At 35.6% G+C, this 19394-nt stretch overlaps 1 protein-coding gene across 7 annotated transcripts in view; it reads left to right on the top strand.

The window, feature by feature from the left end:
• MYO6 (myosin VI) overlaps positions 1-19394 on the top strand; it is a 143882-nt gene that overhangs the window by 94827 nt on the left and 29661 nt on the right. For 5 of the 7 annotated variants that reach the window (XM_019442694.2, XM_053904708.1, XM_019442693.2 and 2 more), the window contains exons 14-20: positions 1226-1317; positions 4350-4422; positions 6375-6502; positions 8983-9078; positions 9353-9526; positions 12832-12870; positions 14494-14587. In XM_019442694.2, the coding sequence (XP_019298239.1) occupies positions 1226-1317; positions 4350-4422; positions 6375-6502; positions 8983-9078; positions 9353-9526; positions 12832-12870; positions 14494-14587 (696 nt within the window). Of the gene's footprint in view, positions 1-1225; positions 1318-4349; positions 4423-6374; positions 6503-8982; positions 9079-9352; positions 9527-9871; positions 10248-12831; positions 12871-14493; positions 14588-19394 lie in introns of those variants that run through there. The other 2 variants (XM_053904709.1, XR_008422976.1) reach the window with 2 other exon arrangements.

Raw genomic sequence — 19394 nt, 5'->3', positions numbered from 1 at the left:
TAATGCTAATAATAAAACATGTTGATTGAAACCATTATAGTTAGGAAATGTCTCTATACTCCTAAATGAATACAACTGAATAAAGGTAAAGTCTTGAGTCCTACTAATAAAGAGGATTAAGTCATTAAAACCACTGACTACAATGTAGTGCTGGATATAAGTTGACCTAACATATAAGCCAAACTCATTGCTATGTGTAGAAATTCATCACTAGTGGTTAACAGGTTGCTATTTCCAATGAATTTCCACCAAATGAATAAATATGTTTATTAAAGATATTTTATACATATAACTATGTAATATAAATATATATTCAGGGTATTATATATTAATTTATATTCAAGATAAATGTTTGAGAACAGCCACGGAGCTGTGCAACCAGAAATGAAAAGAATCACTAACATCTGAGTGCCAGATGTATTGTTGTGAATGACTCTTTTGTAAAAATCTCCAAGTAAATTGGACCATTTTTATATTGGGCTGTATCAATGTGAGTGTTCCTTCTGGCTGCGTAGGAGTGGTGTTTTCCTCCTGTGTAGTTTGCTTTTGCCAAGAGAAGGTATGAGTATTTACTTTTGGGGAGGGGTAGAATTTTGGTTTTGATGTGATACATATTTTAAAATTTATAATTATTACCTTTGGTTCAAAGGTAGAAAAACACTCATCACTGAGGTAAAATTTTAAAATCTTCAGACATTGGTTCCTGGTCTGCACCAGTTTTAGTGTAACAGGCACATAACAGAATCATAACATTTTAGAGCTACAGGGATCTTAGAGGTAATGTAATGCAGTCTCTTTACTTTAGAAATGAGTGAGTATTCGTAATATTTTTTAACTATGATTTTACTGATTATACAGAAAAAGATTTAAAACACTTGTCTTTTAAGCCACTTTTGTTCTTCAGTTAATTTAGATTGCTTTAACACCTTGTGCTTAAGAAACTGGTTTAAGTGGTTTACGTTTTGCATCTTTTACGATACGACATTTATCTCCTTTAACGTGTACCTTTTTTGTTAAGTAAAATGCAATTATTTTCAATACTTAATTGAAATACCTAACAAAATTTGTCTTGAAATGAGAGAATTTGGGGAGTATAATGCAAATATATGTATTTTTTTACTTAATTTTAAATTAAGCATTGACATAATAAAATTTTATCCAAAGATAAATTTATAATATGAAGTTGATTTGATGATGACTTTTGACTCTGGTTTTATGTTTTCAGAGTACTTTGAACATAACAGTTTTGAACAATTTTGCATCAACTACTGCAATGAAAAGCTTCAACAGTTTTTTAATGAAAGGATTCTGAAGGAGGTAATTGCCATTACAATTTAAATTTAAGAACTGCATTAAGCTATTTTAATTTCAAGGAACAGAGGCATGCTGCCCCAGTTAATGGGGTATAATATGTAAGGTGGCCCAGAGGATCAGAGATGCCCAGAAAAGGCCCCACGGGCTAGCTGTTGCTCTGGCACAACTGAAGTGTTTGTTGATACAGTGGAAGCTTAGGGACCCAATAAAAACCCTAATAGGCATCTCAGAAGTGAACATCTGTTGCTTCCTAGTGACTTTTGCCAGACTTGGTGTTTCATTTGTTTCTTTTTCTGAGTCTGTTGCCCCTACATCTGCCACTGCCAAACAACTTTCTACTCTATCCCTGACGTTGGCATCTCCCACCCTTCTTCTATGTCTCTCTGCTTCTGCCCACTCTGCTATGTGCTCACCCTCTCTCTGTGTGTGGCAGGAAAGCCACCAAATCGAGGGATGCAGTGGGGCCATTTGCTTGGAGTGCCTCTGGGCAGTGTATTCTCTGCCACACTACTGTGTGCACTGCCCAGGCGCCTGTCAGTGGTGTGCCTACGGCTGGCCTCCAGTCTCTGGTCCAGGAAGGGGGTTGCTGCCACTGCTCCTAGTGAGTAAGTGGGCATGGCCAATACTCACAGTCCCGAGTCTAGGAAAGTTATAATTCTTTAGAGTACAGAATAAGTAAAGATAGGTTTGGATCCGTTGATTTGTGATTAGGCTCCCTATTTTTACCTTATGTTTGAATTCTCCGGTATTTATCTACCAGTACCCTTGACTTTCCTTCCTTTGTGCTTTTTGAGATATGTTCTACTGAATGTGGATGGTAGAGTTAGAGGGAACTTAGAAATGATCTAGTTCAGCCTTTTATTTTACAGACGAAGAAAGTGAATTTCCAGAGCAGTTTAATGACTGCTGCAGGTCTGAACCTACCTTCCAGCTGCCTGACTGACAATACTGTTTTCTTCTCATCCTAGCATTGCTGTTTTCCAGTTCTGTTCTTAACTGTATCTGGATCTGAAATGTGAAGTATTCTTTCCTGTTCCCATTCCATTAATCTTTTCCCACATGTTTGTTATGTTTTTGTCTTTGTGGGTTTCCCAGCACATTCATTTTTATACTTTTTACTTGTATACTATAGTTAAAGCCAGTTCTGGCATAAATAAACAGGTAAACCAAATACTTAGCAGTTAAGATAATTACTCTGAAAATGTTTTATGCAGTCATGTTAGTTCTTCCATTACTATTTGAAGTTGTACATGTGTACTTCTCACTTAACCTCCCCTAATTCTTCCCTTCCATGCCAGCCCAGCAAGCTTTATCTAGAAACATAACGAGGAAACAATATCTTGATATATGTTTATTTCTTTAACAGTTCCTTAAAATAAATGTTTGGGGGTACCTGGGTGGCTGAGTTGGTTAAGTGTGTCCTGACTCTTGATTTTGGCTCAGGTCATGACCTCATGGTTCATAGGATTGAGCCCCAAGTCAGGCGCTGTGCTAACAGCGTGGAGCCTGCTTGGGATTCTTTCTCTCAAAATAAATAAATACATTTAAAATAAAATAAAATAAGATAAATGTTTGGATTTCAAATTCCAAATTCAGATTGTGTCTCAAATGGACGGGACTTCTAAAATGATAGAAACCTTTTCTAGTATATCTTGTGGGAGGAAATATTTAAACATTTGGGAAAAAAAGATTAAAATACATGTCAACCTACACTCATTTCGTTGCTCACCCATCTGTAGTAAAATCTTTTTTTTTTTTTAATTTTAAGAAGATACCAGACTTAATCTAGGAACTCAACTTTAATTTGTAAATTATTTTTCCAAATTACACTTATTTTTCCCAGTAATATATTCCTTATATATATCACTGTGTAGATACTAGAACCCATTTGCAATTAATTGCTGTTTCCTTGATTTTAGTGCTTGTCTGTATATGTTAAGAAATTTCTCCTGTCTTTGGACAACAGTTTAGGACTAAAACAGTTTAGTTTGTTTAGCTCTTCTTTAAACTTTTAAAAATTATCACAGCCGGTTTTTACATTCTTCTGTACATTTCAGGGGTTGGTAGACTCCGGCCTTTGGGGGAAATCCAACATGCTGCCTATTTTTGCAAATGAAGTTTTATTGGAACACAGCCATGCTTTTTCATTTACTGTTATCTGTGGCTGCTTTTGTGCTGCAGTGGCATAATTAAGTAGTTTTGACAAAGACACTATGCTTTGTATCCCTCCCTCTCTAACCTCTTTTTTTTTCTTCCCCTCCCTCATGGACTTCTGTGATTGGGGGTGGGAGGGAGGGGAGGGTGGGTGATGGGTATTGAGGAGAGCACCTTTTGGGATGAGCACTGGGTGTTGTATGGAAACCAATTTGACAATAAATTTCATATTTAAGAAAAAAAAAAAGACACTATGGCCCACAGCTGAAAATATTTACTGTCTGGCCCTTTACAGAAAAAGTTCGTTAACTCTTGGTCTATTTTACTGAGAAGTTTGACTTTAAAATTGCTAACGAGGTGCCTGGGTGGCTCAGTTGGTTGAGTGTCTGACTCCTGATTTTGACTCAGGTCATGATCTCATGTCGGGCTCCATGCTGAGCATGAGACCTCCTTGGGGTTCTCTCTCTCCCTCTGCCCTTTTCCCCTGCTCGTGCTCTCTCCCTCTCTAAAATAAAGTAAAATTAAATTTAAAAAATGAATTTAAAATTGCTAAAGATATTTCAAAGCCTTGGTCTTTCCTTGCTTTTGAATGGTTACAAACAGATCTCTGCATATTTCAAGAAAAATATGCTTATCTGCCGGAGGGAAAATTTCCACATATGTAAATCATATGTTGGCCATTTAATTTCTGACTTCATATTGCTTGAGGAACAAGGATTTATCTTCCCTAATGTTTTGTAAGTCTCTTTAGCTCCTGAACTTATTGGTATGAACCTTTGTACTCTGGACTAATCAGTAAATGTTATGATCAGAAGTGGCACAAAACAAGCCATTTCTTTTACAGTATTTCCATATCTATGATTATGATTATTTCATTTTAGGAACAAGAACTCTATCAAAAAGAAGGTTTAGGTGTTAATGAAGTGCATTATGTGGATAATCAGGACTGTATAGGTATGTTTTTTTTATTCCACTTTTGGGAACTATGGGAAGATATAGTGAATGCTTTTACTAGTAATTTTTCTGTGTTCTGTGATTGATATTACTAGTTATAGGACTTGAAGCTGTGGTATTGGAGAGGTTTTACTTCTCTGGTACTACTGGGAGTTTATTGTTCCTACCAAGGAATCAAATTCAGTATGTTGAAAATTTTCCTAAAATTTTTTCTGTTTGCTGTGATCAATATTTTCGTTCTTAAACCTAACATGTGAGTAACTTAAGAAGGAAACAGGGATGCCTGGGTGGCTCAGCTGGTTAGGCATTGGGCTTCAGCTCAGGTCTTGATCTCACAGTTCATGGGTTTGAGCCCCGCATCGGGTTCTGTGCTGACAGCTCAGAGCCTGGAACGTGCTTCAGATTTTGTGTCTCCCTTTCTCTCTGCCCCTCCCCCGCTCATGCTTGGTCTCTGTCTCTGTCTCTCAAAAATAAACATTTAAAAAAAATTAAAAAAATAAAAAAGAAGGAAATTAAACTGCGTAAGTAGTAAAGGGATGAATTACTCACCTAAGGAAACCCATGTTAGCCAGGCTCCAAGTGAGGTTTTTCAGTGTTTGGCTCTGTGGTTCTGCAGTTCCCTTATTTCTGTTCCCTGCATTGGCAGCACCCTCTGGCCAGTTGCAAGTTGGTCTCACAAGTTTCGTGAGTCATATCCAGATAATGCTGTGCAGTAGGAGAATAGGGTCTTTGTGTCTGTTTTTATCAGTAAAGGAACCTTTTTCTCTCACCTCTGAGCTAGTGCTTAATCTTCCTTTTCTTTCCCACCTCATCTCTAAAATCAACTGTTGGTCAAACTTTGTTTTTTGCAAACTCAGTTTCACAATGGAGTCAGTAACTCATGCTACATTTGGACAAGATAGTGTAATATAATAATAATAATAATAATAATACTTCACATTGGCACAACTTTTCAAAGCACTTACATGCTAGTTGGCTCACTGAGCATTGCCTTTACATATCACAGCCTTTCTCAGATCTCTGTGCCTTTGATTTTGTGATTTGATATCTTGGCTGGAATTCCTCCCCTGCCATTTATCTTTCAGCGCACTTTCATATCCTTCTACACCTATCAAAATACTCATTTATGGTTTAGTTCTGCATGCCCCCCCCTTCACCATCACCAGTTGCCTAAAAAGCATCATTCTTTGAGCAATGCAGTTCGAATTTTGATTTCTCTTCTTACATCCTATGGCTTTTGAAGTGTGTTCCATTTAGTAGTTTTTATATGCTGTATTTGAGCACTTTATAGTTATTTTGTACAAGTAAGAAATTCAAACAACATGAAGGGAGCATAAAAATGTCCTGTTACTGAAGTTTTGTTGGAAGGCATTTGAATTACTATTGAAAAGTAGATTTTAAAAGCTAAGCATGAAAAAGCTTCTGTACTTTTACTTCATTTTGAATGTAGATATCATATGGAAGAGGAGGAATTTTTGGTTCCTTAGCTTCTCATCTAAGCTTACAAATTGGAATGGTTTTACATTAATCATATGTTTATGAACTTGTTTTTCTAGAACCTATATTAGTTTCCCCCGCTATCAACATTTTTATGAAACTTTTCATAAACCAAAATAGTGTAAATCAGAGAAGCAGTTACCATTTTGCAAATGCGAAAATTCTTTTTGGGTTTCTTTCTATGAAAGCAGGTACTAATATAGGCCTTTTGTAAAAGTGAAGTGGCATAAAGCAAACTTTTCCATAGTGGGGGAAACCTGTTTATGATGTTACTTTCTGATAGATTGCTAAATCTGAAATAAAATCTATCTGCTTTCTATAGCCTGTGAAGATACTTACAATACAATCATCTGTTACATTACTTCTGACCAGTCCTTTAAATTTATAATCAGTAAGTTGTTCACATATCCTTAAAATGTTTTTACCCTGTCATATTTTGACTTTTTTTGGAATAGATTTAATTGAATCAAAATTAGTGGGGATACTGGATATTTTAGATGAAGAAAATCGCCTTCCCCAGCCAAGTGATCAACACTTTACATCTGCAGTTCACCAGAAACACAAAGAACATTTCCGACTCACTGTGAGTTTGCCATTCCAAAATTGAGACCCTGTGGTGGGAAGAGAAACCTTTAGAAAGATGTTGCATATTAAGTAATTAGAATAATAAATTATATGGGGCTTAGAAAAACTATAATTTATCCAGCACAGCATCCTCTATAGATAGGCCCTTAGTTTATATATGTGTATCTTGGATGATGATGATCTCTCTAATGAAGGCCCTTTTAGCTGGATGGAAAGTACATTTCATCTATCTAAAATGGATAAACAGGTTTACTTGCTATTTTTATGTTCTTCCTTCTAGCAAAATGGACACCATTTGCTTTGCTTCTGTCATGTGACCTGGATCATGTTCCAGGGGTTAGCATCTAGAATCACAAGCAGCCACCAGTCTGCACATTTGTAAGACCAGTAATAAAGTTTATGGCTTAGAGTCTGACTTGTGCAAGCAATCCATATTAGATAATGGGTAGCCAATTTATTTTGATGCTCTTTCCTAGGGACTTTTGAATGGGAAATATACTCAGAGACACAGAACTGAAGCAGTAGAAAAATTAACTACAGGGAAAAACACAGAGATCAGTGGAAATAAATGAGAAGTACACTTCCGAAGGGGTTAGAGGACCTGGTTCCCTGAACTGCTGTTGGGTCATAGAGCTGTGTTTGAATCCTTATACCAGTGAACAGTAGGGTTTTCTTCGTGAGGCTGGACCCTGAGGCTATTGAAGTGTTTCCTGGGTTCACCTAATTCTGTATTTATCTTTACACTCAACCATCATCCCTTGAGGTAATACAAAGACAGCTCCATCCTTGTGCCCAATTAGCACAGAAAAATACGGATGTTAATTTCATCCAGGAAGATAGGTGCTGCCTTATCTTACAGAGAATAACAAAGAAAGAAAGGGAGGAAAGAAGAAAAGTAAAGCTGCTTAGACTTGCAGATGGCTCCCATACTGTTTATTATTTTGAAATTGTACCATAGTATATCAGTCATTGCTTTGATGGATCCAGGAGCTGAACTGAATGAAGACTAGTATTCTTGTTTCCTTACATCATTAACTAAGTTAAGAATGTGTTAGGTAAACAGGTTGGATGCATTTACTTGAAAAGTTGATGTAGTTGTGATAACCTTCTCTAGGGACTGAATCTAGCAACCATGTGCCCCACTGACTTGGAGTTCTTCTATGTCCTTAAATATTTCTTATAATGCAGAGCCTGTCTCTTCAGTGGAGATAGAAATCAAGTGATATGAATCCTCACCAAAACTTTTGCTAAGATTGAAGATGTATATCCGGTCCTGTATATTCACTGTTCACTAGTCTTTGTTGTGACCAGCTTGCTTTACCAAGAGTACAGATTGCTAGTGAACAAAATTGTGACCAGGGCCTCAGAGAACCCTGAGTTATATAGTACATATAACTACAAGGACAACAAGCTAAAACATCAAGAATGGACTTTGGCTGCTTGTCTTCAAAGAGAACAAGAGCAAGACAGTAAATTCTAATTTTTATAAGCCATTACTTTTGTTGTAATTCTTTGGAAATAAAAGTAATAATAACCATTTATTGAGCACTTCGTATGTGCCAGTCACCTGAAGGTTTTACTTAAGTTATTTTATTTAATACTCATAATCTCTGGGGTAGATCCTGTTTGTATGCCCATGCTAGAGATGGGGAGATGTACACAGAGAGGTTAAGTGACCAGTCATGTGTAGCATAGTAAGGAAGTTGTGGATTTGGGAATCAGGCTGGGCATTTTGACTCCAGGGCCCTTGTTCTGGCTTATACTGGTGTATCACCTCACAAAGAAGAGGCTCTGTGCTCTGCTAGCCCTCTCACCTAGAAAAAGCCTGGTAATGTTCTCAAAGTCTTAGTTTTTTCATTTTTAAATGAGGTTGTCTTTCTTATCCTTAGGTTATTTTGAGGGTCAGATATATTCTTTTATGTGAAGGCACTTTGGAAACTTTTAAATATGAGATATTGTCATTGATAGTATAGCCCTAAAATGATTCAGTGTCCTTCAGATAGATTCAGGCTCATTGTATAAACATGTTAGGATGTATAGTTTTGAAAGTGGGAGAAGTACTGATTTCAGATGTTTTTTAGAACAGTGCTTCTCAACCTTGGTTGTACCTTCAAATCACCTGACGTAAATGATACGGGCTTTAGGGGGTTTAAAAGTTTTCCAGTTAATTCACCAGTTAAGTCAAGAACCACTACTTTAGACATAGGCAGTTAACTTTATAAAGTGCCCATTGTTTTGCATATTTACAGTGTTTATTTTTGTCTGACTCATTTTTTCTTTTTTGAGAGATTATAACCAAATACTTGCTACATTTCATTGGTAGTCTAAAGCTTACTAGGTGTTTCAAAGGCAGTATAATTGTGTGAAGTGTGAAAAATTCCCATGTAATTTTAAGTGTTTCACATCCCAGATGTTTTCTAAGGAGATTATGTAATATTTTTTTGATAATTTAATAACTAATGCATGTACTCTTTCCAGATACCCAGAAAATCTAAGCTGGCAGTCCATAGGAACATCAGAGATGATGAAGGCTTCATTATCAGGCATTTTGCAGGGGCAGTGTGCTATGAAACAGTGAGTGTGACTTTTACTAAGAGAAAACCATTTGAAGTTGAAGTTGCGCCGCACATAATGTTAACCTCCAGCCACATCTGGTTATTTCAGTTTAAATTTAATAAAATTTAAAATTCAGTTCCTCAGTACACTGGGCACACTTCATGTGTGGGGACTGTGTTGGACAGTGCAGACGCGGAACAGTTTTGTCATCTCAAATTCTGTTGAGCAGAGCTGTATCAAGGGATATTACCAAGGGATGGACTGAATCATTCCTGTTTGCTTTATTTTTCAGACCCAATTTGTGGAAAAAAATAATGATGCTTTACATATGTCTCTTGAATCCTTAATATGTGAATCCAGGGATAAATTTATACGAGAATTATTTGAATCATCTACAAACAACAACAAAGATACTAAACAAAAAGCAGGAAAACTTAGCTTCATCAGTGTGGGAAACAAGTTTAAGGTATTTGTGTTAAATTTATTATTTGAAAATTTGTTTTTAGTGCATTTCAAATAAAATATATTGTTTTATACTTTACAGAGGATAATGCAGATCACTGTCAGAAATCCCATGAGTGAAGTGCAAGAGCAGACCCTGCATTGTTGATATTTGTATACAAAATAACATAAAATAGGTGTAGTAATTGAACATACAGAAATTCTTAAAATCTTATGAGTCTGTTCTTTCTTGTTGCTTAACATATCTGATTCATACCTGCTTCTCCTAATGTTCTTGCTTCTGCTTACTGTTTGGTTGACCTTCAAACCTTCTCTTTCCCATGTGTTTTCTGTTTCCTTCCTCATTCAGCAGTTTTGTTTTAGCTGGAGTAGTCCAGCTCGGGATGGCTAGAGAGGACTAGTTGAGTTGAGAGAGGAAAAGCAGGCACAGCCAGGGGCTTCAGGTAAATGATCACCTTCCTGGACTCTCATTTATAGAATGGCTGCCATGTTAAAAAGAGCCCGTCTCAAGTTATTAATTTAGTTTTTAATTTATTTTCAATGTGTTTTCTCTCACTGTGTTTTACACTAAAATTTGATTAAAGCTTTTGATAACTTTGTAAAAGATAAATGCTCTGTGTGACAAACCCTTCAAACTGCTTATTTAACATTGAAGAACATCTCATTTGTTTTATTAATTTTAGATCAAAAATTTATTCTTTGAGGTCTGACAGGGAATTGACACATGATGTGTCTTAGAAATGGAACACGAATTGGTTTTAATTGTTGAGTATTTAGCATAGAAAAAGGTAATTTAAAAACTTTTCTATCACAAGTTTAATGAATAAAAAATTATAAATAGAACAAAGACATAGGATTAATTTCTCTTGTATACATCTTCACAAAGTATTGTTGTATATACAAAAAACCTCTGCATATGCCTTCTATTATGTGTACTTTAAATATTAAAAATGATGTAATTAGAAACTCTTTAAGCATCAGAATACTATAATAATAGCAACAATGTAAGCCTCCTGAAATCCCTTGTGGATAGAAATGGGCTCTAATTAACTATCTCGATGAAATCATGTTTATAAACCTAGATTTTTTTAAAGTATATATAAATATAGGAGAAAGTTGATAATACTTTACAAGTAATTGAATAAAAATTCTTTAACTTTGTTATGTTATATTCATTATGAGTTCCTGATTCTCTTGAGCAATACTTTTTCTCTTATTTGTATATTTTGAAATTCCTGAATAGACACATGATAGCAGATTAGTATAAAATAGTATGTTAGCCTATATGAAGTGGATATTATTATTTGCATAATGTAATATTATAGTAGTATTGCTTGAAAGAACATACTTGAAATTTTAGACAGTATAAATAAAAACAAAACATTCTTAAAATTCTTTGAATTAAAGTATTCTTTTATGTTGAGATATGAAATGCCTAAATATTACTTACATTCAATAGGATGTATTTTGCACATTAAACTGCTAAAAACTATAACTGAGTGATATTACTAATAAATTTCAAAAATGTGTTGAGATACTTTGAAATGATGTATTAATAGTAATTCTTAATTTAAAATATAGTAGAATAGCTTGTTAAATTCAAGTTACGTAAGGCAATAAAAGAAAACAGGCTAGCATTTACAGTAAGACTTCAGTTACCCATCATTTCTGAGAACCACAGGTTCTCTGCCGAAAAGTAACATTTTCAGGTTATTTGAAACATAACTCTTTTACTGTTAGTGATTTAGAAAACAATCGTCTTTGATGGAAGTCTTACTCTGTTGTTACGTACATGAATATTTGTATGCTTAAAAATAAAATACAAATAGAGCATGAGTTTCATAAAACTGTTTATCCTTATGCCTTATGGTCCTTGACTGCTTCCTTGATAATTGACAGTCTTCCCTCTTCTCTCAAGTTTATTTTTGCTGCTTCTCTTCTGAATTAGTTTATCTCCATTTTTTTGGAGAATACCATGCTTAGTCTATGGATTAAGAGGCATGGACTTCGTGACATTTGTTTTCTTTTCAAATTAGTGCCTCTTGTACTTGCTTTTCAGTTGTTTGTGGTCCAGATTGATCAAAGTTGTCAGAACTCAGTCAACCAGATAAGTGGGGTGTGACTGTGTTTTTTTTCATCCAGTCAGAAATTTACTCCATTTTTATAACTTAAGCCTATGATGTCTGAAGTATACTGTAGTTTCATGTGTAAGAGAATGAACTGTTGGAATCTTGGCTTTACCGTTACTCGTTCCATGATCATAGGCAAGTAATTTATCCCTCTGGGCCATAATGCTTTTACCTGAAAAATGAGGCTGATAATACATACTTAATTTGAATTGTTTGTGGTTTGAACCTGATCATTCCTGTGAAAATCTTTGAGCAGTGCCTGACTCATAGAAAGTATTCAGTACAGTCTACCTATTAATAATAATAATAATAATTACTATTATTAAATATTAAATAATTACTATTATTAAAAATAATTATTATTAACATATTGGATTGATCCAATATATTAATTTAGGAATTAACATCTGGATTTATCTTCTGTAAGTAGTATAATAAGCATCTTAGTATAAAATTGATATGAGAATTTTATATAATTGACTTTGCAGAGAAGTAAAGCAAAACATGATTTTAATGTATTATTAAACCAGAGTAAATTACTGTCACTTAATATTATTAGAAACAGGAAAATATAGTAACTTGTAGTATACATTGTCAAGTTGTTTTTGAGAAAATTGTCCAAGCTTTTAAAAATAATTGGAATGTAAAATATTTTAAAATAGCCAAGAGGGTTTTGACAGCTAGGCAGGACAATTTCATTTATGATAAGTGTTATATAAAACATTTCTAATACCATTAGTGTGTATTTTAAGTATGTCTTCATTCTTCAATGGAGTGTGACAGAAACTGCACCCAGCTTGCTACATATTCAAGTACAGCTCTGTTGATCTATTATGGAATGCATCCCCTGCATTTTCATGTACTTCCTTTGTTGCCTGTACACTTTTCCCTCATTCATCCCGCCTGCAAGTATGTGTGTATATTTTATAGCATTGCTAATTTTCAGTCTTTTAATTATACAAGTTCTGTATGACTAGTATAAGTTACTGTCCTTGTCATCATACTAGCCATATATTTTGCATGTTACTGTAAAAGAATTTATCAGTTGTTAAGTTGCACTGTGTTGTATGTTGATGTTATTGCATGTTATTTTATGCTAATGTTGGAGAGCTAATGGTAACTTATGACATTGTGTACTTTTGCTTTTTGAAATCGTAAAGTGATTTGCTTTCTTCTGCAGACACAGTTAAATCTGCTTCTGGATAAACTTCGAAGTACTGTGAGTAAAATTTTTAAAAATTCAGAGTTTTTAAATAGTCCTCTGAAATTACTGTTAGTAATTACTCAAATAAACAGAGTAAACCTAGAATAATTAGAAATTAATTTAAAACTGAATTCCCTTGTTAAAAAAATTAGTTTTTTAAATGGTTGTCATTTTGGTTAGGCTTGTTCTGAAGAAAGTCAAATATATATGGGAAGTCACATTATTTTATAAATATACAGAATTCTCTCAAATGTTACTCAATTCAGATTATCCTGTAGTTTCAGAAAAGTGAAAATAATTAGTTATTTATGTGGAGAAAGAAAATATATTTTTTAGGATTAAAGATAATGCATGTAATTCATTTTCATTTTATCATTCTAGTAGTAACATTCTCCAGCCTGACAGTGTTGTCATGGAAAAAATGGACATAACATTTTTATGCCCTGTTATAGAGGCAATATTTCCTAGGATTCCCTCCCCCCTTTTTTAATTAACTAGACATTTTAGTAGTTCACCCTGGTTTTTAATGGAAAATTTACCAGAGAAAGAAGTATGATATGTGGGTTATGTGGGCATGATTCAAGGCGAGGCTTATTTTTTAAACAGATCTACAGAACTTAACCAGGTATTCTTCCTTTTCACGTAGTCATTTTGAAAAGCCAAATATTTATTCTTTTGATGCTGTTATTGCTTAATTTATTGTTAGACTTGCTTTTGGAAGCATTAGCAGATATTCTCATTGTTTGCAAATATTTATCTCTTAGGAACTAAACATCTTTAAAAACCAAGTCTGATGAGGAGGGTATTTTACCTTTATCTTTATGGCCCAAATATAGATTACACCAAATACAGGGCAAATAATGAGAGTACTTTTGTGATTTATAAGAAGATACTTCCAAAAAGTGTTCTGAAAGTGTTTGCAGTGAGCATCCTTGTTGAAATAACTATTCAGTTTTTTAAGGGGACTGCTCTGAAAAGGAACAGTTATTTGGATGTTTGGTATATTCACTTTCATACTCAACAGGTTCATTGTGCACATATCCATATTCTTTGTGCCTCATTCAATGTAATCCGATAACTGATTCTAAATGAATGCCTTTAAAAGCTGTAAAAAAATGCTGTTTAACAAACAGAACTTTAAAATGTGAAGTGGTGCAGCTTAGGGACTTACAGAATGATGAAAAAGGTTGACTTATTTTTCCCCACTTTGGTCTAAATTTTGAGAGGCATAATTTTATTACTTTGTCTTGTTATAGGAAAATTTTCTTACCACAGAAATATAGCATATAAATATACTTAAATGTAGAATAAAATCATATATGTATCAGTCTGAAAAATGTATTATATGTAAATATGTTAAAATATTTTTCAATGAAAGACTTTTCTTTTTACAATAACACAATTTTTGGTACTCAAATCTAAAATGTACTATGTTTCTAACATTAGTATATAATGCAGAAATTCATTCCAAGCTTGAAATTTTGAAAGTATGCTAATTAAGTTTTAGATTCTTTAGTGATTATTTTAAAAGAGGTTCAGATATTAATGTTAACATGCTTGATAGTTACTGATTTTCATAGAAATAGAAAAATAAGAATGCTTATTGTATTGTCTTAAAAAGTATCTTTATTCTCCTAGGGTGCAAGCTTTATTCGTTGTATCAAACCTAACTTAAAGATGACAAGCCACCACTTTGAAGGTGCCCAGATTTTGTCTCAACTTCAATGTTCAGGTATTTTCATATATATATATTTTTAAATTTTTTTTAATGTTTATTTTTGAGACAGACAGGGCATGAACGGGGGAGGGTTAGAGAGAGAGAGACACACAGAATCTGAAGCAGGCTCCAGGCTCTGAGCTGTCAGCACAGAGCCCAACGCAGGCTTCAAACCCACAGACTGTGAGATCATGACCTGAGCCAAAGTCGGAGGCTCAACCGACTGAGCCACCCAGGCACTCCTAGGTATTTTCATATTTTTATAATTTATATCCATGTGTGTTGGGAATGTTTTTAAACCAGTCACAGCTATCTTGATTGTTTTTAAGTACAGTAAGATTTTTATTTTCTATTTCCTTAAATTATAAGAAAAGCATGGCTAGCAAGTTATTTTAGCAAATTGGGATATAGTTTATTGTGAAATAAAGCAACTTTACAGCATTGAAGTAAAATTTATGAAAACTCTTTAACTGCAAACCTAGATGTCCCTTAAGTAGGTTTTTGTTTTTTTTTTAAGTTTATTTATTTATTTTGAGAGAGTGAGAGAGCATGAGTGGGAGAAGAGCAGAGAGTGAGGGAGAGTTAGAGAGAATCCCAAGCAGGCTCCATGCTTCATGCTGACCTGAAGCAGGGCTTGACCTTATGAAACTTGAGATTATGACCTGAGCCAAAATCAAGAGTCAGACACTTAATGGACTGAGCCACCCAGGCCTTCTCGGGCTGGCAGTAGTTCATTTCTCATTCCTTAAATAGCTGGGTCAGGAGGTGGGTTTTGGTGTCCTTGCTCTCACTCCACTGCTTACAAAAAAATGAAAACACAATGCCCTTGGCTGCTGCAGAACTTCTGTGCATTTGGCTAAACTATCACTCTCCACCTTTCACCTGCCACCTTCTAACTTTGCTCAGTCATAGAAGTCTTAGGCACAAGGCTCACTGTTTTTCCTGTACTGCATGCCCATCTTCTCTCCACACCCATGCTACTCCTCCTGTCTCCCAGGGCATGAGTCCTCTACTTGCCTTTTGCTCCATCCCAAATTTGTGATACTTCCTTAAGCTCTCTGGTCTTTCTTACTCCTTATTTTGCTCCTCTCAAAGTCAGATTCATTATAAAGCTAGGGTCACTTAAGCTTCAGGGTCCCTCATTTAGATGAGCTCCTTTGAAAGCCCTGTACCTGCTTTTATATTCTTTTGTATTTTGTAATTTTGTACTTTTTTCTTAAATTACAATTGTATAAGCTTTAGGCAAACCCACCCTGCTCTCTCCAGATCTCTGAAGCTCTGCCAATAGACAGCCTCAGCTTCTTACTAGAAGATGGAAAGCTTCACCTGTGTGCTACCAAACACTGCTACCTACCTGCATAACCTTCCCTTTTGCTAAGAAGGTGGAAGTGCCTCTCTTCCAAGTTGAGACTATAGTTCTTTGGAATCATCCCTTCCTACTTTCTTTTGAATCTTCAATATCGATTATTTGTATTGAATCATTCCCTTTGAGGTAGTCTCTCTCACTACCATTTAAACATGTGGAGTCTTAATCTTAATTTCCTCTGACCCACATTCCCTTCCAGCTATTTCCTTATCTCTAGCCTCACTGTTTATTCTATAGTTTGTCCTTTTCTGTCCAAGAATAGCCTATTTTTGCTTTCTCAGTTTCTTGCCTTCCAATCACTCTCTAACCCAAGATAATTCAGCTTTCACCTTGATCAGTCCAACAGAGTACTTCCTTTTCTTTTTTTCAAGTTGTTTTTGAGAGAGAGGGAGAGAGCAAGAACACGAGCAGGGAGGGGCAGAGAGGGAAAGAGAGAATCCCAAGCAGGCTTCATCCTGTCATTGCGAAGCCTGATGTGGGACCCCAACTCACAAACTATGAGATCATGACCTGAGCTGAAATCAAGAGTTAGCTGCCCAACCAACTAAGCCACCCAGGCGCTCCACAACAAAATAATTCTTGATAAGGTCACCTGAGATTTCCCTGATCCTAAATCAGATATTCCTTTTTCAGTCCTCATCTTAGTGGACATCGACCTTTGACTTGATTGGGCCCATTAATGTATCCTTTCCTTGGCTCCTGAATCAGAGCATGTCCCTGATTTTCTTTTTTTTTCTTTTTTTGTTTTTGTTTTTAATATTTATTTATTTTTGAGAGAGAGAGAGACAGAGCTGGAGAGGAGCAGATAGAGAGAGCGAGACAGAGGATCCAAAGGAGGCATGAGGCTTCATGCTGATAGCAGGGAGCCTGATTTGGAGCTCGAATTCATGACCTGAACTGAAGTCTAACACTTAACAGACTGAGCCACCCAGGTGCTCCCTGCTTTTCTTTTTAATTTTCTGGAAATTCTCAACTCCTCTGCAGGGTCTTCTTTTCTCTGGGTAGTGTTTGTTAGAGTTTTTCACGCTTTGGTTTAGGCCTGTTTCTTTCTCACTCTTCCCAGTGCTGTTTGATATAACTTTTCATGTTGATAGAAATATTTTATATCTGTGTTGTGCAATATGGTAGATGCCTCTGGCTGTTGAGCACTTGACATGTGGCTAGTATGACTTAGGTACTGATTTTTAAATTTAATTTTAATTTTTAAAAATTTAAATAGTCACATGTGGCTAGTGCAACTGCAAACCATGTAGCTAGTGGGTGCCATATTGCACAGCATAGTTATGTATTCTCTGTCCCCACTGCCTGATGTGACCTCCTAAATAGTCTTTGTCCCCCCCCCCCCCCCAGATTTATCAAAATATAACTGACTTATTACATAAAGGCAAGGTGTACAACATGTTGATTTGATATACTTCTGTATGTAAAATGATTATCCCCATAGCATTTGCTAACAGTCTCATCAGATCCCGTAATTACCAGTTCTCTTTTGTGGTGAGAATATTTAAGATCTGCTCTGCTGGCAAACAGTGAGTCTTAGTACTCCCAATCCAAGCTATCACCATCTTTCACCAGGCTTTTTGCTGTAGCTTCCTAAGTATTCTCCTTGCATCTGCTCCGTCTGTTCTTCACATATATCCAGAATTGTTGCTTTACAACTCAAGTCTGATCACATCTTTTTACTGCTCAAAATGCTGTAATGGCTTCTGAGTATTATTAGGGGAAAGAGTAAAATCCTAGTAGCTTATGAGGCCCCAAAGGTCTGGCCCATGTGTTCCTAGCTCCATCTCTCTCTACTCTCTCTCTCCTCCCTGTGCTCCAGACATGCTGGCCTTTGTTTGGTTCCTTAAGTTCTCCATATTCCCTCCTGTCACAAGGCCTGTGCACATACTGCTTCCTCTGAGAAGCTCTTGACTGACTTTTGTCTTCATCTTTCATTTCTACGCTTGATTGTCCTTTCCTTGTGAAAGCCTTTATTGATATCCTTAACAGAAAGAGGGGTCTGAGTAAAGAGTGCTGAGCACCTTCATTTTAGCCATAAATTATATATAGATTTGTGCAATCATGTAATTTTTTTCTCTAACCTATAGATCTCTCAAGGGCAGAAACAGTGTCTGTTTTGGCTTGCACATTTATCCCAGCCTCTGAGCAGTGCAGAGCTTATACTAGACTTAGTAAATATTTGTTGAGTGAAATGCACGGTCTGGCACATGTGAAGACTTTTTGTTAATAATTTTAACAAATACTGTAATGTTAAATAATTCATGTCTGCCATATTCGTACATATGGATGTATTTTTGTGATATTTTCTTCAGATAGTTTTTATTTTGAGTTTGACTCCTTTCTCATTTAAATTTCTTTTCATGGTTTGTTTAGCCTAATACAATAAATCATTTATTTCCTAAATGAGCATCCAGTGTCCTGGCAAGTCAAGCATGTTTACATTTAGCTATATAGACTTTTAAATTGGTAGAGTGTGGGGTTATAGATGCTTTAGCTAGGATTTATCTTTCAGTTAAGCAGTGTATTTCAATATGCTAAGATGTGTTGTCAGTTTAGTAGATGACACCAATTCGTAGTAGTTTGACCTTTTTTTAAAGTAATAATAATAGTAAAATAATATAGAACTGGTTCTAATCATGTGGCTAGGTAATGAGGAAAATGAAAAAACAAAACACCCCAATAACCAGTAGAAATAAAAATACTTATGAAGCTTTGTAAAATAAAGACATTTAAGATTTGAATTCTGGATTACCTTTCTGTTTTCATTATTTTTTTCTGATTTAAGAAGAATTAATTGATTTAGGACTTCTTTTACTAAAGTTACTATCTTCTGATCAGCCAACACCAGGGCAAAGTAGGGGAAGGTAAGAGAAGGCAGGTGTTCTTCCTCTGTAACCTTGGGGCTGTGCTGCCTATCTCTGGCAGCAAAGAGGATTCTGAATATAACCAGCCAGACTGCACCAATAAGCCCTTCACCAGTCACACTTCTAGAAGGAAGAGTACTTGGTTTGGTGACTTTTTTTTTTTTTTTTTTTTTTAAGTGTTGAAAGGTCTTTAGAGTAAATTAGCTTCAAGTGCTGAGAAAGCAGCCCTAGGCTTGGTAATTTGTTAAGCTTCATGAAATTCTTTTTAAAAAAAAATTTTTTTTAACGTGTATTTATTTTTGAGAGAAAGAGACAGAGCATGAGTGGGAGAGGGACAGAGAGAGAGGGAGATACAGAACTGGAAGCAGGCTCCAGGGTCCGAGCTTTCAGCACAGAGCCTGACGTGGGGCTTGAGCCCCTGAGCGGTGAGATCATGACCTGAGCTGAAGTCAGGTGCCCAACCTACTTAGCCTCCCAGGCGCCCCGAAGCTTCATGAAATTCTTAATGAACTTTTGTAAGTTCATATGTTGTCTTCAGCTACAGAGCAAGCTAGGGGACTCAGAGGTGGCACATGTGTACGTTCCCAAG

The sequence above is a fragment of the Panthera pardus genome, unplaced genomic scaffold (assembly GCF_024362965.1).
Source record: "Panthera pardus isolate Hobbes unplaced genomic scaffold, ASM2436296v1 HiC_scaffold_17, whole genome shotgun sequence".
NCBI lineage: Eukaryota > Metazoa > Chordata > Mammalia > Carnivora > Felidae > Panthera > Panthera pardus.
The sequence above is the reverse complement of the archived record's forward strand: the minus strand, read 5'-3'. Positions and strand labels throughout refer to the sequence as shown.